General features: G+C 35.2%; 1 protein-coding gene across 1 annotated transcript; it reads right to left on the reverse strand.

Annotated features, from left to right (window-relative positions):
- Positions 1-738: 738 nt before the first annotated feature.
- On the reverse strand, positions 739-26,500 carry LOC100374640 (transcription initiation factor TFIID subunit 5-like). Its single transcript, XM_085496080.1, has 18 exons — positions 26,284-26,500; positions 24,391-24,497; positions 23,118-23,196; positions 19,789-19,867; positions 12,742-12,865; positions 12,365-12,483; positions 11,917-11,994; positions 11,287-11,387; positions 10,035-10,126; positions 7,860-7,979; positions 6,953-7,129; positions 6,216-6,322; positions 5,642-5,723; positions 4,755-4,866; positions 3,986-4,099; positions 3,036-3,213; positions 1,983-2,076; positions 739-1,402 (listed from the first exon to the last, which is right to left on the reverse strand). Exons 1-18 carry the CDS (start codon positions 26,461-26,463, stop codon positions 1,288-1,290), a joined length of 2,058 nt encoding a protein of 685 aa, XP_085352206.1. The 5' UTR covers positions 26,464-26,500; the 3' UTR covers positions 739-1,287.
- Positions 26,501-27,063: the final 563 nt, after the last annotated feature.

Genomic DNA, 27,063 nt, shown 5'->3' on the forward strand with positions numbered 1-27,063 from the left:
CGCCAGGAGATAATAATTATTTCCATCTTTAATTTTAACCAATTTCCTTGAATTGGGTGTGGATGAGTATGTCTAAGCAAACCTGCTGAATGACAAGCCAGGCTACATGACTCGTGAAGGGCATATTTACAGACTTCTCAATAACTCCACTAACAGTTAGCATACAAACTACACAACTCTCCAGCTCATCATTGTAATTTAATAAGATTGATCTGAAAATTTTGCAAGATTATGACTGGTAAAATCAGTAGGTACATTTGAAACACCTGCAATATGTCAAACATCTATCATGTAATGTAGACAAAACGATGGTAACTCGAGAGCTATCCGAAAAATCACTTCATCTCAATTTCTCATAAGCCTGTACACAGAAGAGACTAAGTCAAAAGCAGTGATTTGTGTTTACATTGTATGATGTGAAAGACAAAACCTTACATCTACCCTTAAGCTTAAGGCTTCCATGGCAACCACACATTTCAATGTTTCTTCAATTTAGCATTACAGATAGATGCATTCAAGCGCATCTCATACTGTGCTTTAATTTTCCAATTTGACTTAATATTTATAATATCGGGACAAATTATGGTATCCCTGTCTGATATATGCACATTTTTAATGATATTTTGTGTAAATCTTACAAGTACAATTAAATATGGAAACCTATTTGTTATTATTAAGCTATGGAAATTATATAATATCCTATTTGTTTCATACATTTAAATCAAACAGAAATACACATTTGTAGGATAAAAATACTTTGTTTATTGCTTTGTATCGCAATCAAACATATATACATCAAAGGACCAGACAATTGCTTGTGTCTAGCATTTAGGTCAGTCATGTCAGTCAGTCAAAGTTATGGGAATACAAAACCGAAAACTTCAAAAATAGCTGAAGTTTAAATTTGGTGTTAAGATAGAATGCATCGTCCTATCAAAAAGTGGAGTTGAGGCATATATACAAGGCAGAATTTGATATGTCAAAAAAAAAGAACATTCAACAAAAAAGCTGCTCTCTGATTGGTCTGACTGACAGGGTTGGGTAGCCAATCAGGCACAATTTTTTTAAGTAGTTTTACGTCGAAACTAAAAAAATGACAAATTTGCTGGAAGTTTGATTCCAGCGAATACTGCACATAATACGTAACTATATAAGTTACATATAGAGAAGCCAGTGGTCTGTATGAGAAATATAAATATGCAAAGCTCATTCCTATATACATGAACATGGAATATCAGCAAGAGCAGTAACACTATCCCATCTGCTTACAGACATTACTTGTTACTATCAAATGACAAAAGGTCCAGTTGCCAGTAATAGATTCCTGCGTGTGAAATGCAGGTGGTGAATTGGTGTACTCTTACTAGGATAGGAGCCAAATAAATAGTTTGTGTTCTCAGATCTGAAATATAACAAGAATAGATTCATCAATAAACGCCTGATGTTCATCCACCAATGTGATTGAAGCCCTCTAACGAAATAGCTCTTTTATCATGTACATGTACTACAAATGTTCTCACAGACCTTGATACATGCAATGAGACAATTTCCTGATTAAAACAGCACCAGGATTTGTGGCAACACCATTAACAAACATGACAATTATATCGAAATTCACACAATCTTGCTAATTAAATAATGCATACTTCACCAAGTGTTTATTGCATATTGTGCACAATAATATAGTCATATAATACTGAGGCAGTCGAATCGTAACAATTTATTGTTTGTTTTTTTTAAAAATAAGCTATCATAGAAGATAAGCAATAATGTTTGCGATTGTTATGAGTGGATTATAAAATCCCAAGTGTGGAAGTTATAATTCCCAATGCAAATGTACAATGTCAACATGTTGAAAAAGTATAAATATGATAAATGAGCAAATTATGACAGATTACATGAAAGCTATACATGGAAGAACAAATGAGATATCATAATACAAGTCGTTCTAGCTATATAATGAAGAAAAAAATAAAACTTACAGTGTTATATGTGTAGTATTTGTGATTTCATCTGTATCAACTTCTCCAAATACCTTATTGACATCCCATAATTTCACACAGTTATCAATACCACCTATAGAGGGGGTAACATAATGGTTAATAATTTGCTAGACACAACAACTATAGTTGAAAGTAAAAAATAATATGTTAGATGATCTATTTTTAAAAAGAATAATGGCCATTTTGACACAAATTAGAAATACATGTATCGAGTCCTCTCTAAATTCAACACTATCAGTATTTGTATGTTTTAAATATGTGTTTTAGTAGTTTGTGTAACCATTTTATTTCCATCTGTATATATGATATTCAATAAGTACTATTTCAAGTTTACACGAATCTCTATTGAAAACTGTGCCTGTATGTGCACAGCTTTTTCTATGTACTAGTCTCAAAATTGTTATCATCCATCTAAAAATAGTATGTTATACAGGCTGTAAGTTGTACTCATTATGCTAAGGCAGATAACATTTAGGTACATATATACATAGACTGGCGCAGTCGGGGCGATTAATTTGTTTTTGTAGTTTAAATAAAATAAAAAATTTCGCAAAATGGAGGCACGAAATCACCCCAATTGGTTTATTCTGCAGGAAATTCATTGCTATTAAATATTCATGAATGCACATATTATAATGAGGTGGGCACGGAAATACGTGCATAATGAGGTCAACATGGTAAAGGTTACACTGTCGACGTCTTCTCGGTCAGAAGTCAGTTGAAGAGACATTGTGATTGGTTTAGATGATTGACAATTAGAACACTCATTAACATAATTACCCGCTGAAAAATTGACAGGTTCCTGCAGTGTCGATAGATGGCCATGCAGAATAAACCAGTCGGGGTGATTTCGCACTAACTCCTCCATTTCGCGAATTTTTTTATTTTATTTAAACTACAAAAACAAATTAATTGCCCCGACTGCGCCAGTCTAATATATACAGTAATCTAGCACAATTCAACACAAATTTTAAACTTACAATTCTAATAAACATCCACAGATTGGTCACTAGAAGATAAAATATAGCTTACCTGAAGCAAGTGTACTGCCATCTCTGCTGAAACAGAGAGAGTATATCGTGTCTGTGTGTCCTACTAAGCGACCAATTAGACTCCCATGCCCGATATCCCATAATAGTACTGTCTTATCAACACCAGCTGTTGCAAGATGTTTACCATCTGGTGAGAAAGCTATACTGTGGATGGGAGCCTGCAAATACATTTATTATTATGCGACGAAATGAAATAGCAAACAAATTCCCTCATATCCCAGACATATCTCGCATACATGGGAAGTCAATGCTAAGTACGGTAAAAACTTTAGAGTTACTTTGTCACTCTCTCATTCATGGTGCTTCCTACTCAAGTAGGTAACATTTTGTTGTATTTGTAGTCAGAGGTTCTTAAACAAGATTGTTAAATACTGTGGAATACTTTATTTTCGCTGGAATTAATTTTCGCTGAAAAGGCTTTTTGGGCGTTTTGTATGGAATTTATTTTCACTGATTTTTGATGAGTTTAATGTGAAATATAGGAAAAAAAGTATATTTGCTGGATTTTATTTTCACAGAAACATCCCTTCAGCGAAAATGGTGAAAATAAATTCCAAGCGAAAATAAAGTATTCCACAGTATTACAAATGCAGAGACACACTAAACCAAAACAAACATCAATGGGAAACAAAACCTATGAAAAATGACTCACTGGGATTGTATTATTGAACAAAAGAAGAATATAATATTTGCTCTATTGGCAGCACATCCACTTTAATATACTTAAATGACAGAAATCTGTTTAAAATCAAAATAAATAATATTTCAATGCTTCAATACACAATAAATTCGATTTTTATTGGAGGTGTACTTCTAACAGAGCAAATACACTATAGTGAGTACAAGGTGAGATTGTGACAATGGTATCTTGAAATTATTTACACAAAAATGCATAATATATTGTATTATTATTGGAAGGAATGTACCCACCTTATGGCCAGTAAGTATCCTTACACAGTTACCACTACTTACATCCCATAGTCTACATGTCCTATCACTAGAACCTGTAGCTATATAGTTGGAATTAGGATGGAATTTCACACACTGTAATAAAAAAAAATATCATAATCATTAAACTATGTATGATACAGTAAAACTGTGAATGCATTAATTACTCGCTGGTTTTTAATTTCGATATTTTTGTTCATAATTGAAATTTACTAAATTAAATACATATAAACTTGTAGAATAATAATAAAATTATTTTCTTGGCAAGTTTGTGAGCCTATAACCTAGTGAAATTGCTCAAAACATCATGAAATTAAGTGTCAGTGAAAATAAATGGGTTTTATAGTAGTGTGTATCCATGTACTTATAGGTACATGTCGGGAATGAACATTTTGCAAAATTCACAACCATATTATAATTATAGTACTAGTATATTTTTGTTGTTAAAGGGCAGTAGTCATCGCACCACACAAGCGCGAGATATATGGATCTCATATAAACAAAGATGGCGACTTCGACTGTTGTGCGGACCAACAAGTACAAACTGAGATGCTACCAAGCGTTAATTAGGTATTTTTAGGTGATTAGTGCAAGTCGCACCTGGTCAAACCTCATACTCGTAATTTCCATTAGAAGAGCGCATTGGATTGTGGGAAAATCAATGTTTATCAACACAAATGTCGCACATGCGCAGCGCGACGACCACTGCCCTTTAAGTTATATCAACTTTCAAAGTATGTTAAGCACTTACATCAACATCAGAGAGATGTCCTGAAAATACGCGCAATGGCTGGTGATTTTCGGTTGCCCATAACCGGGCTGTCCTGTCATGACCCACAGATACGAAATAATAACCATATGGACTGAAATTAAATAGAAATTTTGTTTTTTAAATGGGCTGTTGCTAACCCTTCGCAAGTCACCAATATTTATATAAACAGTAACTTGTGAGCTCGCTAGTTTTTTCACAAGTTTAATACACATAATTGCATGAGATATCTTACAAATGTATGTATGGATACACATATTTTATAATATATTTTGAAATTGCTTCAATGTGTGTGAACAGTTTCTACAGAAATTTTTAAATTTTCAAAGCTATTTTGTTGATGGCTACACTCAATACAGAATCAGGTACATGTAAAAAAAAATAAAACTGATACAGAAAATCTATAAACTTCAGCTGACCGAAAGTTAATCAATATTGATCAACCCAGAACTTCACGTTAGTCATCTAGCCTGAGGGTACTCAAAGTCAGGACTAGTAAAAATATTTGTTATTGTTGTCTGTCTAACTAGTACTATTATTCAATATGTACTTTAATGAACATCACCATAAAGACACAGGTTTGCGCAAAAAGTGAGCATTCCTTATTTAATAGCCGCATCAAGCTTCAGGCAAGGTAAATTGTGATATTCAAATCATTTCTTTATGAAGCCTTTGTTATTTTGTTCACCACTACATATACAAACTACCATATGGCCATTCTACCCACTTCCACACAAACAACAGCTAAGCAAACTGACAACCTCAGACTTCTCCGGCCATTATGATCAGAACCAAATTTGAGACACTAGCATGATTTGCCAGGACCGTTGATTTCATATAATTCCATTCCACATAGCAGCATGACTCACCTAAACTGTACATCCCACACAGGGTAGTTGTGCCCTCTATAACAAACTAAATTGACAAACATCTGTAAACTCCAAAGACGCACTGTAAAGAAACACAAAACTTACTGTAAATTTCTAGTAGTTAATTTCTTTTTTACATTGCTTTTTATAGTTGCATTCCTACTCTGTATTATATGCAGAACAACTTTAGGTAATTATTGCGACCACAAAGAGAAATCGTAAAATTGTTAGGCCTGAAACACTGAAGCACTGAGTTTACATGCAAAATGATGGTTGTGGTGCCTAATCACCAAAATCAAATTTACTTATTGTAATCATGCAAGGCAAATATTCTGTTGAATAAAATTTCCCATGAACTGTATAAAATCCAAAGGTTTTTCTCAGAATATATTTAGTGGAAATGCAACTTTAAAAACTGCATTTATCAATTTTCCAATTGTTGTCAATACAAATTCAGATAAAAGTAGTTTTGTTTATATTGGGTTTGGAAAAGTTTCCAGTTTAAACAGGATTTGGCTCTTTTATACTGTGGAAACAAGATAAATAGTTTGTCAGTTGACTTTACTTTATCTACCTGTGCAATCTTCAGAAGCAGAAAGTAACATTGTTCTATCTGGACTAAAACTAGTAGCATAAACAGGACCACTATGACCTAACAATACACGGTTATCAGTTGCAGTCCTGGAAAAAATACAATGAGAAGTTACGAGTTAATAAACAATAGAGTGCATACCACATATTTATTGTATACTGAATCATTGTATTATGACTCATTTTGACTTTAGACATGCCTCTATCAATTGAATAGAAGACATTTCGCTGTTGTGATTTTCTGTGACAAGGGGTTTTCAGTGGCATGTCTGTGGTTGTTTGGTCGGAGTTAGAAAACAAAAATAGGCAAAGAAAAACAGAGATGCGAACATCTAGCCTACAGCGTTATGAACATCAAGTGAAATTCACGGTCATTTGTGTGATTGAAAATGCTATAAAACAGTGTTTTCAATAGACAGAAAAGTCAGAAACACAGAATAGTGAAATTAGTTGTCAGGTGACCAAATAGACAAACATCGATATGGAAAATGTAGTGCCGTACAATAATATCCACCTATATCTGAGCTTTTAAATAGGTTTTTATCGTAGCATCCTTTGTAACTGTTATAGAATTCAAATTCACAGGTCAATTTCCTCTGTTGCTACCTTAAAATCATCTCTATTGTAACTTTACCTTCTGATTCAGGATATATCAGAGAATACAAAAATTACCTGACATTAAAATTATACAAAATACTAAATTAATCAGATTTTACACACCTTTCGTCCATAATTCTTTCCAAGACATCATCCGCTTCTTTGTCAATATTCATCAGTTCATGTATGGGTTTCACAGCTCTTAATTTCTTGGGAGTTAATGTCCACACTCGTATCAGTGAATCGGCAAAACCTGCTGCCATCATGCTGGAATCTTCAGATATCTCTGCCGAAGTTAAACTGTGAGATAAAGAGTTGAAAGTTATTCGTTTAGAACAAAATGAGGGGGGATTAGCACATTGGAATTACTGTAGAATACTTTATTTTCGCTTGGAATTTATTTTCGCTATGATTCTGTGAAAATAAAATCCAGCGAATATACTTTTTTTCCTATATTTCACATTCAACTCATCAAAAATTAGTGAAAATAAATTCTATAAAGAACGCCCAAAAAGCCTTTTCAGCGAAAATTAATTCCAGTGAAAATAAAGTTTTCCACAGTATGCAGAGCAGTACATTTTTAAGGCATGGTATACCAAATAAAAGTACCACACATCAATATTGTTAATTGTAAAATGAAGATTTAATCAAACTATGATACAAATCAGATCTGAGGTCACTTTACAAGTCAGATCATAAAATTTAAACTATGGTGAATATACCTGCAGCATCAAATCTACTAACATTTAAACCAGTGAATATTTTTTCCTTAACTTTTTCACCACCAGTTCCCGCTTCTTAACACAATTTGTATTCACAAAATAGTCGTTTATAATCTGCACTTTCTTTCAGAAGATTGGGTCGAAAATGATCAAAACGTTTTGAGTAAAAACTAAAAATTGACTCAAATTATGTCTGTTGGCTCCAAAACTAGGGTTCATTTCCAGAAATATTGAAGAATATAAGAAAAAAGTGCAGAAAAATGTTGGTCTGGTGGTGAAAAGATCAGGGCAAGGTTTATTGCACTTACTTCTGGTAAGCATTGAGGAATGTATAGAAGCAAATAGATGGTAGATTATCTGCCGATACTTTAATTCGTTTGAGTGTTTCTCTCATCGCAATCACTCTCTCCATCTTGTCTATGTCACGCCTCATGGAACAAAGACAAAACATCATTAGCAATCTTAATCAATTATAACACTTTTAATAAAAAAATACATTTCAGTTCAGCAGGAATATGCACTTTTAGGTATATGACTATACATGTACGTTTTCAGTTTTTACTATTGTTTTAGGGATGTAGTAGACTTAACAGGGATGTTATATTTAGGCTTGATATTTTCATATAAGAATTGTCCTGAACTATAGTAAACTATATGTTTCACACTTCCTGAAATTCTGGGTAATTTTTGATCTAATTCAATGATAGTCACGTGACTGCCAAGTAAACAAACAAAAAATATTATTTAAACCAGTCGCCTGAGATATTTGAAATTATTGCTGTTAGCAATGCATATTTCAATAAAAGAACAGAAGATATCATTAGAAAATGAACAATATGTATAGTATCAAAGCAATGGGACTTGCTGTTTTCAACAAGAATTCAAGAATATCAATTTTCACCAAAAATGACAAAAATAATCATCAAAATTAGATAATTGAAGATATCACCACAAAATTAACAAATCTGAAAGAGGTCCACATGTAGTACCCATATATGTAATATCAAAGCAATTGGACTTGTGGTTTTTAACAAGAAGTTGAAAATATCGCTTTTTACCAAAAATGACAAAAATATTCACCAAAATTAGAAAATTAAAGATATCATTACAAAATGAAGAAATTTGAGAGAGGTCCACATTTAGTACCTATATATGTAATATCAAAACAATTGGAGTTGCGCTTTTTAACAAGAAGTTGAAAATATCACTTTTCACCAAAAATGACAAAAATATTCACCAAAATTAGAGAATTGAAGATATCATTATGAAATGAACAAATCTGAGAGAGGTCTACCCAAGGTACATATACATTAAGTATCAAAGCATTCAGGCTTGTAGTTTTCAAGAAGAAGTCGAAAAAGTAAAACATTGACACGGACGACGAACAATCACTCATATGATAAGCGCCGCTCGACAAAGTCGACAGCGGAGCTAAATAAATGAGTACTGCGCGAAACTGAAACTAGTTAGATGAGTAACAAATGTCGTAATGTTAACCATAGGGTGTCCCATCCCATGACAAGATTTTTGCAAGTGCAAGTTAATTTCATGATACTAGCTTTAAGTGTTGGACCACAGTCACTGAATTATACCTAATTTACTTCGAGTTTAAAACGTGATTTTTCACCAACGACCATTGTTACGATAAAACGCTCTCACGTTTGTTTGACACTTCGGTAGAACAGCCCATGCAAAATTCAAGCGAATGCAATACCCAGGGAACACAGCGTACTCGATAATGTAGTTCACTAATTAGTTCGTTTTCATTTGGCAGAAACGGCAAGTAACCTTTCCATTGAACAAACTGTCCAATATTTTCAGTTTGGGACGTCGTTTGAGAACAATTTTACACTTGGGCAAAGGGTATACTTCTTTTTTATAGATTGTGTGTTGTGTTGTGTTGTTTATAGATTGTGTTACAAAGAGATCACGCGTATCGTCGATATTCAATGTAAAACAGGCTCCAAAGCACTGACGAGACTCGTTCACCTAGATAATGTTGTAACAGTTACAAAAGATAAATTATGTAATCCTTTGCGCATGCAAAGGTTGTTTATTGACTGGACATAAGTGAGAGATTATGGTTTAACTCCCTTAGCAACTGGGAACCACCTGACTGAGTTCATTGTGGCAGCTACTGCAATTTTTAATGTAGGCAAACTGTGATCAGTTTGAATCATATCGGCCATCCCCCTTAGAAAAAATATATATTTATATACATAAAATAAAATAAATTGTGCGTTGTAGATGCAGGCGTGCTAGCTGGAGACGAGAGATAGGAACAGCTCGGTCCGACAGAGCATGTGCTCCACCTGGATATTAAAATTTAGTTGTGATAAATAATTTGTCGTTTGGGACAATGTGTGAAAGAAAAGTATAATATAAATATCTGGGTGAGGACATGGCTTCCTGTTATGTACTGTCATGTTAAATCAGTTGTGTAACTGTGTTTCTACTTGAAATACACTGGTTACTATACTCACAAACTTGGTAGAGGTATTCTGCTCAGTGCTGGCGCATTAGGATCTGGTTTATTCTTTTTGCCCATGTGAGAATCTCTCTTCACTTTCTTTTTCTGCAAACAAATGATGGATGATATCGTAAAAAGATAAAGCCAACTAAAGTTACACTTTGACTGTACAGTGTGTGTCAATATAACTTTACAATAATTAACTATTTCAATACGACTTTAAAACAAGACCCTCAAAGGCCATACACCCTGGTATTTTTTGGGGTATTGTGATTTCCAATATTACAGCTCAGTTTCTGTTTGCATTTATCTTGAAAAAATATTGAAAAACTTTCACTGGCAAGTGAAAGTGCCAGGATGTGTGACCTTTAAGGGTCATAAAAATTCCAGGATGTGTGACCTTTAAGAGTCATACAAAGTGCCAGGATGTGTGACCTTCAAGGGTATTACAAAGTGCCAAGATGTGTGATCTTTAAGGGTCATACAAAGTACCAGGATGTGTGACTTTAAGGGTCATACAAGTGCCAGGATGTGTGACTTTAAGGGTCATACAAAGTACCAGGATGTGTGACTTTAAGGGTCATACAAAGTGCCAGGATGTGTAACTTTAAGGGTCATACAAGTGCCAGGATGTGTGACCTTTAAGGGTCAGACAAAGTACCAGGATGTGTGACTTTAAGGGTCATACAAAGTGCCAGGATGTGTGACCTTTAAGGGTCATACAAAGTGCCAGGATATGTGACTTTAAGGGTCATACAAAGTGCCAGGATGTGTGACTTTAAGGGTCATACAAAGTGCCAGGATGTGTGACTTTAAGGGTCATACAAAGTACCAGGATGTGTGACTTTAAGGGTCATACAAAGTGCCAGGATGTGTGACTTTAAGGGTCATATAAAGTGCCAGGATGTGTGACTTTAAGGGTCATACAAAGTGCCAGGATGTGTGACTTTAAGGGTCATACAAAGTGCCAAGATGTGTGACAGGGTGTTAGCCAGCCACCAGTCCACCCACCAAACAGACTGGCAACTTTGATTGTGGACTGGCAACTTTTTCCCATTTTTCTTTGATAATCTACCATCTACAATTTCATGAAGTTGAATTGTTTTGGACTGGCAGTTTCAAATTCCTGGCTAAGACTTCAAGGGTCATAACAAGTGCCAGGATGTGTGCCCTTTTAGGGTCATACAAAGTGCCAGGATGTGTGCCCTTTTCGAGTCATACAAAGTGCCAGGATGTGTGATCTAAGGACTTTTATTTTCTTATACCTTTGGTTTATCCTCTCCTTCAGCCCCTTCCTCTTCCTCCTCCAGAGGTAAATTGATTTCTGGTTCTTTCAATAATCCATAAAATACTTTAGTTTTATTGGCTGAAAATAAGGAAACATTTTAATACAAGTAGCCAAGATGTAAGACTAATGTACAATGTATAAACCTTTGGACTAATTGTCAAATTATTTCATGTTATTCACATTGTCGCTGAATACAAACATGTATACATCTGACAACAGATATGATCTGGATATGGATATGATCTCAATGAGTACTTTTTAAATTATTCCAGAGATTAACCAAAACAGAAACTAAAAAGTAGAGTTTTTTCATTTAGTGGGATAATGGTTACGTGTACAAAATGGGAAGAAAAACAATTGCGAGATATTGGTCATGTTTGGTTCAGCCATTACCTGGGGACAGTGATTCATGACCAAAAACAGAAAAACAGTTATTATTGCAACAGGGCTCTGCATTCAAAGAACGAATGATGTTCAGAATGGTCAGACACTTGCTTCACAATTACTAGAATTTAACCAATCATGGATGAAATCATGTAATAAGACTCAGTACTAATTTCAGTACTGGTGGTCAGAAGACTCATATTACTTCTTTTTCAGTGTTTACCTTCTCGCCGAGCTGCTCCTGTCATTGCACCGGCAGTAGCGTCTATCTGTTGTTTGTTTCTTGGTAAGCCATCAAACACTAAACAGATGCAGTAAAATACAAAATTAGACAATTATACTTCAAACATTACATGTAGCATGAGAACAGAAAATAATATAATGCACATTCATGTTGCCCTGGGAGACCTGATCACATGACAGGTGCCCTAATTCACCCGGTATGGCACATGCGACCATCAGGTAAATAGGAACCCAATCAGATGATTTCGTATGTGCATGCAACCTGCTCAATAAAATCAAGTTTCTTTGTGTTGGATCTTGATCGGGTTGCCTGGTTAGCATAAACATGTTCGGCTATATACATAAATACATACAATATGTTTAACCATAGCATGATGCTAGTAATATCCCATTATATTTAAACCTATAAGCAAGAATTTCCCTGTTACCGTCAATATACAGATGTTCCTGGAGAAGATCCAACAGCACACTTTGTTGTTTATCATTTAAATATCTTTTCAACAGCTGATATGAATCTCTCGACATCTTGATTGTAAATTTGCTAGATCTGTGGAGATACAAGTATTATGAATAAACTCACAACTTCTATTTTAACAACATAGCATATGATAAAGGAATAATTGTCATTAGGATACAGGTGAAAGTACCTGTATGAAGCAAATGTAATTTTCCAGATTAAATAAGGCAAAATAAACTTTCAGTGGAACACAGACAATAATCAATACAATACTGTTTTACTTTATAAAAGGTCATCCTACAAATTTTTATGAAAATAATCACAGATATATTATGCTGAATTTCCGACCTGAAATTGATCATAAGTTCATTGCTTTTCATGTGTTCTTTCTTTGTGACAGTTGATAACTTCACAAGGTCTTCTTGGTGGTACTCTTCTTGAATACCAAAGTGCTTGGCAAAAAATGAAACCGCTGCATGAGATGAGAAACAGTGTTGAGGTGACTAGCATGAATTCACAAAGATTCACTTCTGTCAGCTGGAGTATTTCTGAACATGAATAAATTTACCATACTCGACCGCGTTAGCGCCCAGGGGCCTCAACTCAGAAAATCACGATTTTGTAGGGGTGGGCGCTTACCCGAGCACCCCCCTCGAAAAAGAGTGCAAATGAAAATTTTGATTCATCAAGTGACAGATTAGGTCTTTAAGGGAAAATCAAATTACTAAATTAGTTGCGTCGTCATTGATTTTCACAATGAAGAAACAGAAATGATCACAAAAAATACGCACATTTTATTACAATATTAATTACGTACCACCTTAATTTACGGAATTAAAAACATTTGAGTCTGTTGGAACACAGTCGAAGTCAAAATTGTCATATTATTTCCACTGACGAAGTTGTTGGATCGTACGCAAACTCTCGATGAAAATCACTTTCCGCCATGATGCAATTGCAGATTTGACCTACAGCAGCGTCCTTTGACCTAATGGGTCAAGTTGGTTATTAACTAATCAGAATGCTGTGTTGTACTGACGCAATTCTTCGGAAATTCCTGAAGACTTTCCGGTAACGCAATGCGGAAGTGAATTATCGATGTCGAAGTACGATCTGTTGGAATTGATTTCAGCGAATAAACGACATGGTTTTTCCCAAAAAATAGTAACTAGCCATTTTTGAGAGGTAAACTGAATATGGCATGAAATATTTATCGCATTTTACTTGTATGAACAGGTCATTGTCGAAGCGTAGTTTATGCACGGTTACCGTGTTCTACGCATTCACAACATGTTCACAGCGGTCAATATCCACGCTGTATCATATAAAAACGATTACCAAGATTCGTTACGCAAGACCAAGTTTTAAATTAGTTGCATTTTGAAGGGGTGGGCGCTTTGCCGAATGTGACCCCAAATATAAAAAAATGTGCAAAAGTGGGAGGTGGGCACTTGGACGGGCATGGGCGCTAACGCGGTTGAGTACGATATATTACCAATAATTCTCAAAAGACCATAGACACAAATGAAAGCAGAGATCATGTTGAGAGCGAGAGCACCAAAATAGTTATTTTTTTGAATAGTGGATATGATGACGAGAGAGAATAAAACAATATTTCAGAAGTAAAACAAGTCTTAGCTCCCTTGCTTTCAATGAGACATCAATGGCTATTTGCAAATAAGGCCTGTTCAGACCATCAAATATTTCACATAATAGTCCCAAGACCCCAATACAGCTATAGGAATGATTTCAGAGTGCATATTCACACCATCAAATATTTCACATAATAGTCCCAAGACCCCAATACAGCTATAGGAATGATGTCAGAGTGCATATACAGACCATCAAATATTTCACATAATAGTCCCAAGACCCCAATACAGCTATAGCAATGATTTCAGAGTGTATATTCAGACCATCAAATATTTCACATAATAGTCCCAAGACCCCAATACAGCTATAGGAATGATCTCAGAGTGCATATACAGACCATCAAATATTTCACATAATAGTCCCAAGACCCCAATACAGCTATAGGAATGATGTCAGAGTGCATATACAGACCATCAAATATTTCACATAATAGTCCCAAGACCCCAATACAGCTATAGCAATGATTTCAGAGTGTATATTCAGACCATCAAATATTTCACATAATAGTCCCAAGACCCCAATACAGCTATAGGAATGATTTCAGAGTGCATATTCAGACCATCAAATATTTCACATAATAGTCCCCAGACCCCAATACAGCTATAGCAATGATTTCAGAGTGCATATTCAGACCATCAAATATTTCACATAATAGTCCCAAGACCCCAATACAGCTATAGGAATGATTTCAGAGTGCATATACAGACCATCAAATATTTCACATAATAGTCCCAAGACCCCAATACAGCTATAGCAATGATTTCAGAGTGCATATTCAGACCATCAAATATTTCACATAATAGTCCCAAGACCCCAATACAGCTATAGGAATGATTTCAGAGTGCATATACAGACCATCAAATATTTCACATAATAGTCCCAAGACCCCAATACAGCTATAGGAATGATTTCAGAGTGCATATTCAGACCATCAAATATTTCACATAATAGTCCCAAGACCCCAATACAGCTATAGGAATGATTTCAGAGTGCATATTCAGACCATCAAATATTTCACATAATAGTCCCAAGACCCCAATACAGCTATAAGAATAACCCTAGAGTACATATTCAGACAATCAAATATTTCACATAATAGTCCCAAGACCCCAATACAGCTATAGCAATGATTTCAGAGTACATATTCAGACCATCAAATATTTCACATAATAGTCCCAAGACCCCAATACAGCTATAGGAATGATTTCAGAGTGCATATTCAGACCATCAAATATTTCACATAATAGTCCCAAGACCCCAATACAGCTATAAGAATAACCCTAGAGTACATATTCAGACAATCAAATATTTCACATAATAGTCCCAAGACCCCAATACAGCTATAGCAATGATTTCAGAGTGCATATTCAGACCATCAAATATTTCACATAATAGTCCCAAGACCCCAATACAGCTATAAGAATAACCCTAGAGTACATATTCAGACAATCAAATATTTCACATAATAGTCCCAAGACCCCAATACAGCTATAGCAATGATTTCAGAGTGTATATTCAGACCATCAAATATTTCACATAATAGTCCCAAGACCCCAATACAGCTATAAGAATGATTTCAGAGTGCATATTCAGACCATCAAATATTTCACATAATAGTCCCAAGACCCCAATACAGCTATAGGAATGATTTCAGAGTGCATATTCAGACCATCAAATATTTCACATAATAGTCCCAAGACCCCAATACAGCTATAAGAATAACCCTAGAGTACATATTCAGACCATCAAATATTTCACATAATAGTCCCAAGACCCCAATACAGCTATAGCAATGATCTCAGAGTGCATATACAGACCATCAAATATTTCACATAATAGTCCCAAGACCCCAATACAGCTATAGGAATAATGTCAGAGTGCATATTCAGACAATCAAATATTTCACATAATAGTCCCAAGACCCCAATACAGCTATAGCAATGATCTCAGAGTGCATATACAGACCATCAAATATTTCACATAATAGTCCCAAGACCCCAATACAGCTATAAGAATAACCCTAGAGTACATATTCAGACCATCAAATATTTCACATAATAGTCCCAAGACCCCAATACAGCTATAAGAATAACCCTAGAGTACATATTCACACCATCAAATATTTCACATAATAGTCCCAAGACCCCAATACAGCTATAGCAATGATTTCAGAGTGCATATTCAGACCATCAAATATTTCACATAATAGTCCCAAGACCCCAATACAGCTATAGCAATGATTTCAGAGTGCATATTCAGACCATCAAATATTTCACATAATAGTCCCAAGACCCCAATACAGCAATAGGAATAATGTCAGAGTGCATATTCAGACAATCAAATATTTCACATAATAGTCCCAAGACCCCAATACAGCTAAAGCAATGATCTCAGAGTGCATATACAGACCATCAAATATTTCACATAATAGTCCCAAGACCCCAATACAGCTATAAGAATAACCCTAGAGTACATATTCAGACCATCAAATATTTCACATAATAGTCCCAAGACCCCAATACAGCTATAAGAATAACCCTAGAGTACATATTCAGACCATCAAATATTTCACATAATAGTCCCAAGACCCCAATACAGCTATAGCAATGATCTCAGAGTGCATATACAGACCATCAAATATTTCACATAATAGTCCCAAGACCCCAATACAGCTATAGGAATAATGTCAGAGTGCATATACAGACCATCAAATATTTCACATAATAGTCCCAAGACCCCAATACAGCTATAGCAATGATCTCAGAGTGCATATACAGACCATCAAATATTTCACATAATAGTCCCAAGACCCCAATACAGCTATAGCAATGATCTCAGAGTGCATATACAGACCATCAAATATTTCACATAATAGTCCCAAGACCCCAATACAGCTATAGGAATGATTTCAGAGTGCATATACAGACCATCAAATATTTCACATAATAGTCCCAAGACCCCAATACAGCTATAGGAATAATGTCAGAGTGCATATTCAGACAATCAAATATTTCACATAATAGTCCCAAGACCCCAATACAGCTATAGGAATAATGTCAGAGTACATATTCAGACCATCAAATATTTCACGTAATAGTCCCAAGACCCCAATACAGCTATAGGAATGATTTCAGAGTGCATATTCAGACCATCAAATATTTCACATAATAGTCCCAAGACCCCAATACAGCTATAGCAATGATTTCAGAGTGTATATTCAGACCATCAAATATTTCACATAATAGTCCCAAGACCCCAATACAGCTATAGCAATGATTTCAGAGTGCATATACAGACCATCAAATATTTCACATAATAGTCCCAAGACCCCAATACAGCTATAGGAATGATTTCAGAGTGTATATTCAGACCATCAAATATTTCACATAATAGTCCCAAGACCCCAATACAGCTATAGGAATAATGTCAGAGTGCATATTCAGACCATCAAATATTTCACATAATAGTCCCAAGACCCCAATACAGCTATAGGAATGATTTCAGAGTGCATATTCAGACCATCAAATATTTCACATAATAGTCCCAAGACCCCAATACAGCTATAGCAATGATTTCAGAGTGTATATTCAGACCATCAAATATTTCACATAATAGTCCCAAGACCCCAATACAGCTATAGCAATGATTTCAGAGTGCATATACAGACCATCAAATATTTCACATAATAGTCCCAAGACCCCAATACAGCTATAGGAATGATTTCAGAGTGTATATTCAGACCATCAAATATTTCACATAATAGTCCCAAGACCCCAATACAGCTATAGGAATAATGTCAGAGTGCATATTCAGACCATCAAATATTTCACATAATAGTCCCAAGACCCCAATACAGCTATAGGAATGATCTCAGAGTGCATATACAGACCATCAAATATTTCACATAATAGTTCCAAGACCCCAATACAGCTAGCTATAAGAATAACCCTAGAGTACATATTCAGACCATCAAATATTTCACATAATAGTCCCAAGACCCCAATACAGCTATAGGAATAATGTCAGAGTGCATATACAGACCATCAAATATTTCACATAATAGTCCCAAGACCCCAATACAGCTATAGGAATGATTTCAGAGTGTATATTCAGACCATCAAATATTTCACATAATAGTCCCAAGACCCCAATACAGCTATAGCAATGATTTCAGAGTGTATATACAGACCATCAAATATTTCACATAATAGTCCCAAGACCCCAATACAGCTATAGCAATGATTTCAGAGTGCATATACAGACCATCAAATATTTCACATAATAGTCCCAAGACCCCAATACAGCTATAGGAATGATTTCAGAGTGTATATTCAGACCATCAAATATTTCACATAATAGTCCCAAGACCCCAATACAGCTATAGCAATGATTTCAGAGTGCATATATAGACCATCAAATATTTCACATAATAGTCCCAAGACCCCAATACAGCTATAGGAATAATTGCAGAGTGCATATACAGACCATCAAATATTTCACATAATAGTTCCAAGACCCCAATACAGCTATAGGAATGATGTCAGAGTGCATATTCAGACAATCAAATATTTCACATAATAGTCCCAAGACCCCAATACAGCTATAGGAATAATGTCAGAGTGCATATACAGACCATCAAATATTTCACATAATAGTCCCAAGACCCCAATACAGCTATAGGAATGATTTCAGAGTGTATATTCAGACCATCAAATATTTCACATAATAGTCCCAAGACCCCAATACAGCTATAGCAATGATTTCAGAGTGTATATTCAGACCATCAAATATTTCACATAATAGTCCCAAGACCCCAATACAGCTATAGCAATGATTTCAGAGTGCATATACAGACCATCAAATATTTCACATAATAGTCCCAAGACCCCAATACAGCTATAGGAATGATTTCAGAGTGTATATACAGACCATCAAATATTTCACATAATAGTCCCAAGACCCACATACAGCTATATGAATGATTTCAGAGTACAACTTTGTTTAAAGGCCGACATGTACTACCCATGGGCTGGGCGGAGCTTAGTATTCTAATTAGACTGATTATTTAACGACAGTAACTGTCAATCGTTCATTAAATGTTTACGTGTATAGTTACTGATTTGAAAACAACTTCTAAAACTTAGCTCCCTCAAAAATAAAAAAAAATAGACAAAACAAATGTCGATTAAAAAATGTATATCGTTTAAAAGTACAGTTGTACGTTGAATGACACAGTGATATAAAAGTACGACCCAGGGGTATGGCTTCCTCTCATATTTTTGCATTTGGTGGCGCACTTTCGGCGAGAGTCGGAAATCCGGAAACAGTTGACCGTTTCAGGATAGGTGGGCGTGGCTACAGCACGAGAAATATCTCAAATTTACTTGGATACGAGTAATCATTTTCAGCAAAAAAGTCAATAATTGCCCATTTCAGTGGGGCACAGATCTAAAATGGGAAGCGTGTGGGTGGGCATTGCATAGGCACTTTAATGGTCTAGCTGTCGAATTCACTACTATTTTTATTTATGACTTCCCTGAACATTCATGGCACCACTGATGTTTGAAAATTAGAAAATATAATGCAATGAATCACTGTTTCTTGTGTTTTTGTGGAGCTTTTAGTCACCGTTGTTGATGTGGGTGAGGGCGACTTCATTTGAATAATAAACTCCACCCGCCCCTGTTTATATAGCATGTCGGTCTTTAAATAGAATATCAGTAGCAACAATACATGACATACCTTCTTCCTCATGTCCATTATACACCAATTCAAGATACATATGTACAAAAACAGGATACAAGATCTGAGCTAACTCACTCTATAAAATGAAAGAAGAACAAACACATTTGAAGTAAGATTATTATAATAAATACATACACTATGATATTACAATTGTAAAAAGAAAAGTGACATAAATGTGTGACCAATATTACAACCAACATGTAAGACAAATCAAAGAAAGCTTAGAAAGAACTCCCGTGTGAAGACACGTTAAAAATTAATTCAAAATTACTTGTACATGAGATATTGATAGAAAAGCTGAAAACTAACTATGTAAATCGGGTAACTAATATGAACAGAACAGAACAACAAAATTATGAATTATTATGCTAATTAGAAAATTAATATTAACAAATTTTAACCCAAAATTAATCAGGCCTGTCTATTGTCCTAGAGCATTTATGTACCAAATTTTATTCAAATGTGATGATCAGTAATTGAGATATCAGTGTTAATTAATTATGTTAATTAGGTGATTAATAACCATAAATATTTACCAAAAACTAATTGGGTCTCTGCATAGTTCTCTTTAAAAGTTTCATTAAAATCCAATTTGTGGTTCTTTATATATCAGTGGAACATTATGCAAATTAAGTAATTAATATCCAATTAAAACTAATCAGGTCTCTGCATAGTCCTAGAAGATCTATGTAGCAAGTCTCATTGAAATTTGATGATTAGTACTTGAAATATCAGGCAAAAAGCTGAAAATTAACTAATTATGCTAATAAGGTAATTAATATGCACAAATATTTACCCAAAAAATAATCAGAGGTCTGCACAGTCCTTAAGTAACTATGTACCAAGTGTCATTGAAATGTGATGATTACTACATGAAATATCAAAAGCTGAAAATTAATTAATTATGCAAATTAGGTAATTAATATGTACTGATATTACCCTAAAAACTATCAGGTCTGTGCAGTGTCCTATGACATCTATATACCAAGTGTCATTGAAATGTGATGATTACTACTTGAAATATCAAAAGCTGAAAATTAATTAATTATGCAAATTAGGTAATTAATATGTACTCATATTACCCTACAAACTATCAGGTCTGTGCAGTATACTATGACATCTATGTACCAAGTTTCATTGAAATGTGATGATTACTACTTGAGATATCAGTGGAAAAGCCGAAAATTGATTAATCATTATGCAAATTAATAATATTGCACAGATTTTTACCCAAAACTAATCAAATCTGCGCATTAATTTGGAGCATCTATGTGCCAAGTTTCATCAAAATCCAATGAGTGGTTCTTTAGATATCATTGGAACAGTCATGAAACAGCTAAAAATCAGCTAATTATCATGCAAATTAGGTAATTAATATGCATGGATTTTTACCAAAACCTAATCAAATCTGCGCATTGGCCCAGAGCATCTATGCACCAAGTTTCATCAAAAATCAATGTATGGTTCTTGAGATATCAGTGGAACAGACACACACACACGCACACGCACACAAACACAGACAGACAGACAGACAGACAGACAGACAGACAGACAGACAGACAGACAGACAGACACACTAACTGCAAAGACTCCCTTTTTGTGCTTCGCACACGGGAGTCAAAAATCAGGTTCATTGTTTAAAATAGCAACACATGTGACATAAAATACATTCATCATACATGTGTATTTGGCAAATTATTCTGCTGTCAGCCAAATCTACTTTCAACAAAGACAACCACCACATGCCAAGTAAATATCAGACATCAATGGTAAGAATTGTTACAAAAACACAAATGCATTGACCATTCCTTATATATTAGATACACAATACTGTCATCAGTTGTTCAACTACGACAACGATCTACAAATTAGCATTTGGCTGGATTTCAATTTTTTTTACAGTTAATTTTCTCACCCCAGTAAACACCACAATCTGTAATGATAACTGAATAAACACCAGTGGAAGTCATACTCTAAAAGAACCAGCACATCACATTGCCAGGCTCCTTTCTGACTGACTCAGAATTAAAAACCAATTCAAAATGCCACAGTTGCAATTATACATGTAAAGACACTAGTTCTCTGTGTGTGCATGATTTTTACACATTTTTTCTTCCTGGGTAGTAACTTTAACCTTTTCACCACCAGTTCCCTCTTTTTATCACAAATTCAACAAAATACCAGTAGTCTTGTTTATAGTCTGCAATTTACTTCAGAAGAATAGGGAAAAAAATGGCCAAATTTATTGAGTAAAAACTGAAAATTGACTCAAATCTTTTCTCATGTTTCCAAAATTGAGGTACATTTCCAGAAATATTCAAGAATATAAAAATAATAGGGCGAGAAAGTCTGGTTGTGAAAAGGTTAAGAAACCGCTCATTCCCCATTAGAGTATTCGCAAATATATGCAATATCTGTTGTCAATTTCACTCGTAAATGTTGTATTTTGAACTGAAAATCATTCATAACTGTCTTTTTGTCGTCTAATGCGATAAATAATTTACATACATGTACTGTAGAATACTTTACTTTCACTTGAAATAAATTTTCGCTATATTCGCTGAAGGAATGATTCAGTGAAAATATAATCCAACGAATATACCTTTTTTCCTATATTTTATATTAAACTTGTCAAAAATCAGTGAAAATAAATTCCATGCAAAACATCCAAAATGTCTTTTCAGCAAAAATTAATTGCAGCTAAAATAAAGTATTTTACAGTACATACCTGACCTTTTTTGAAGTACTAAACAATGGCAGAAATATTTGTTTTTTTAAAAAATAGCTGACAATTAGATGTGAAGAAGAAAGTACAGTTTATTTGGATGGAAACAAAGACTACAATGATTATATAAACTAGTATATTCCAGCATATATAGATTTAATGTAAACCATAGAAATTAAGCCAGAAGGAAAATGAGTGCCAGAAAAAGCAAAAAATCAACCAGCGGGAATGGTGATACAGCTCAGTCAAGATTTACCCTCCTTTCCTATATTCAGAATAAGGTAAAATCCCCCCCCCCCTTATATCATGAAATCTACCTCATTTTGGAGTGGTGGAATAAATTACCCCCTTTTATTTCAAATCCTGACAACAGCATACCGTAACTAACATTGGTGAGAGTATAAGTACATGTACAGGCATTAGAACTTAAATGTAATTCCACCTCACTCAATAGGCAAATATAAAGAAACAATTCAGTGTCAATACTGAGTACAACTTGAACATAATGCCAGGGCTGAAAGATGGTTATTAGTAAGTTTGGAGTTTTAACTCACGGTTACAAAATACACTGACAGCTACTGGTAGATAATGAATTACATACCTTGTACATATCTAAAGCTGATTCTATAAAAGCCAACACATTACTGTAGTTATCATCATACTGTGAGGGATCACCTTCACTGTAAAGCAAAGAGCAATGGATCAGTGATTTTTTTATGTCAGTATTTGGCAGCAAAAAGTCACTGAGCAAGCTGGAGAAGTGGCTGAGTAAATTGGTGAAGTCAATGAGCAAGTTTGAAAAGTCACTGAGAAAGTGGTTGAAGTCACAAGCGAGTTTGAGAAGTCGCTGAAAAAGTTGGAGAAGTCACTCAGAGAAAATGGGGGAAGTCACTGAGCAAGTTGGAATAGTGACCGAGCAATTTTTGAAGTCACTGAGAAAGTTTGAGAAGTCACTGAGAAAGTTTGAGAAGTCACTGAGCAAGTTTGAGAAATCACTGAGAAAAAGTTTGAAAAGTCACTGAGCAAGAGGGTGAAGTCACTGAGAAAGAGGGTGAAGTCACTGAGAGCAAGTTGGAAAATTGACTGAGCAATTTCGGGAGTCACTGAGCAAGTTTGAGAGGTCACTGAGAAAATGGGTGAAGTCACTGAGCAAGTTTGAGAGGTCACTGAGAAAGTGGGTGAAGTCACTGAGCAAGTTTGAGAGGTCACTGAGAAAGTGGGGGAAGTCACTGAGCAAGTTTGAGAGGTCACTGAGAAAATGGGGGAAGTGACTGAGCAAGTTTGAGAGTCACTGAGAAAATGGGGGAAGTGACTGAGCAAGTTTGAGAGTCACTGGTTGAAGAAGTTGAAGTCACTGAGCAATTTGGGGAAGTCACTGGGAAAGTTGGGGAAGTCACTGGGAAAGTTGGGGAAGTCACTGGGAAAGTTGGGGAAGTCACTGAGAAAGTTGGGGAAGTCACTGGGAAAGTTGGGGAAGTCACTGGGAAAGTTGGGGAAGTCACTGGGAAAGTTGGGGAAGTCACTGAGAAAGTTGGGGAAGTCACTGGGAAAGTTGGGGAAGTCACTGGGAAAGTTGGGGAAGTCACTGGGAAAGTTGGGGAAGTCACTGGGAAAGTTGGGGAAGTTACTGAGAAAGTTGGGGAAGTCACTGGGAAAGTTGGGGAAGTCACTGGGAAAGTTGGGGAAGTCACTGGGAAAGTTGGGGAAGTCACTGAGAAAGTTGGGGAAGTCACTGGGAAAGTTGGGGAAGTCACTGGGAAAGTTGGGGAAGTCACTGGGAAAGTTGGGGAAGTCACTGGGAAAGTTGGGGAAGTCACTGAAAGATGAGAGGAAATAAAAAACAGGTAACTTCTCAAGATAATATGAAGCATTACCTTGTATATGCTGACAACACTGATGACACATCTTGGTCTGTGGCAGTTGTTGGCTCTTCATCTGATACACTAAAATTGGTTTCTTTTTTCAGTATGTCTACAGTGTCCTTTGGATAGATATTAACATTTTGTTAAGTTATTGTGGTCACAATAAAAACAGTTTAGAAGAAGAGAAACCACAAAAGACGTTTGTGCCCATATAAAAATGTGTATATCCATGTTTTGGGGAAGGTAATGAAATCCACCAACAAAATATTTTTGTAATAAGGATCAAGCCAAAAAAACAGGTTCTTCTTTTGCAATTTTGTGTACCTGTAAAATATACCACATATGCTAGACATGTAAGGCATAATAAAAAATTATTGTTTCTGGTCTGCTTGTTAGAAACATGTTTGTTGTTTTGGAAGGGGTAATGTTCAAATGTTGAACATATATCTAATATCATGTTGATAATATGTTATTAAAAATGTTAATATAAATTACAAAATTGTTATTTTCAGTGAAATAAATATCCTGGTGTGTGTTTAATTAATTAGTAGTACCTAAGTGCAAGATATTTTTTTTTTTTTTTCAAATTTTAAATTTTTGACAGATTATTTCTTGAATGCGCAAAATTTAAAATGGAGGGTCTATGAATCAAAATATGGGAATTATGACAAAGTGACATGGCTGTGTGATCCTTTTTCTACCAGGTTGGTATAAATGGCAATTTAATGCATTATCATGGTGTTAAGCCCAGTTAATTACAAGTTCATACAGATTCTAACCAACCCCCTATCGGTAAATTGCATTTAAAAGTAAATGAATGTCTATCGGCTTTGGACTCGCTATTAAATCCACATGACTTTCTCACTCCACACTAAGTATTCAATTCCCCCAGATTACAGAATTTCAAAATCGAGACCTATCAACGATTGGCACAAAAAAACACTTGAGTACTGATGAACATGTGCACATTACTTGCAGCACAACACTACAGTGTACAAAATGTATGTGTGATGTAGCCTGGTTATCTTCCTATTACTGTAAAATACTTTATTTTAGCTGGAATTAATTTTCACTGAAAAGACTTTTTGGGTGTTTTGTATGGAATTTATTAGAACTAATTTTTGACAAGTTAAATGTAAAATATAGAAAAACAGGTACATTCACTGAATTTTATTTTCACTTATTACTTCAGCGAAAATAAAGTATTTTACAGTATTTCGGAGGTTTTCGGCCCACTCCATACTGGTCTGGATTTTGCTCATTACCCATGTAGTAAATTTATTCTGAAATCACAAAAAAAGTAGAAGTTGCACTTTTATCTCTGTCGCAACTATCAGTAAATACTGCATGTACCGAGAACATAACTGTCACATCCTTTGTTTGGGTATTGCAATATCTGAAATAGCAATGTGCTATATTTTATCACATCCTCCCACTAACCCTACAAGCATAATTGATGAAATATTTCCAGACTGGTATGTACATGTAGCAAGTAGAACAGTGTCATATTACTCTATACTGAAACTCACGTAAATGTTATAATTTATAAAAGTAGTACAACGATATGTAGATTTTGAGGGGATACAAAATATTATTCAAACATGGTACTCCCACTAGATTATACACTGTAACGAATCCATAGAAAACGATACCCCCGCGTTAAATCAATGGGCCGTCCCTGACTTGGATCTGAGCATAGAGCCCATCATGGTTTAGCTGTAAAGGGAGACAATACAATGTTGATTTTAAATTATATTATCTCCATGTGGGCTCCAATGAACGAGTTCTGTACTATGTACCCTGTACTAACTTCACACTTACAAGCACACCCACAAACCACAAGTGATCAGCGTTTCCAATCAATCGCCACTGCGCCAAGTTTGAAATCCCACTACTGCTACTTACTTTCAGGTTGTTCTTCTTAAGAAACTGTAAAACCGCCATAAGCGTCTGTTTGTCCATTTTCTTGACGTCTTTGCCCGTTTCCACAGTAACATGTGGGGGTGTTCTTTCTTCATGTGGACGCTGGACATGTTGTTGAACAGGATGTTGATCTTTCGATTGGTCTGCTAGGCTCTCCGCCATTTTGATTGTGTATTTATTGGAATCGGTTATGTTCGGCAACTTTCGTGCGTGAAATCGCAATATGTTTCAATTCACCGTTATTATCATACGTTTTTCGTCTTTTTCATTTAAAAAAACATGTCAATCGATAACAACGAAAAAAGTTTCAAGAGAAAATAATTCACACTGATGATCACAAAGTGTGTACTATTTCATTCATCCACTCGTGTTCGAGGCCGAGGTCATAGGTGAGCTTACATCCGGGAGTTCGATCCTTTCGTGTCGTCCATTTCGACTATGTAAGTTGTGTTTTCAATCTGCTCCTGAATTGAATCGAATCCAGTGCTTTGGGACACCATCCACTTATTCCACTAACATAAACGTCTTCTTTATTTCTTTTAGATCCTTACGATAAACATGAGGGCGAAGGTGAGTTTATATTTTTTTGAGAAAAATACTTTTCAAATTAGGGTGGTGCATGTTCGATATCGGAGTAGGGTTTGCCAAACACGTACACGAGGTGGACGAAACACTCATTGGTGTACATGCTTTTTTGCTACGTACCATTTCGTGTGGTAATAAGTAAACGCATTTTACAATTGTCGTTTGAAACTGTAGAAT

The sequence above is a fragment of the Saccoglossus kowalevskii genome, chromosome 22, assembly GCF_978046115.1.
Source record: "Saccoglossus kowalevskii chromosome 22, keSacKowa6.1, whole genome shotgun sequence".
Classification (NCBI taxonomy): domain Eukaryota; kingdom Metazoa; phylum Hemichordata; class Enteropneusta; family Harrimaniidae; genus Saccoglossus; species Saccoglossus kowalevskii.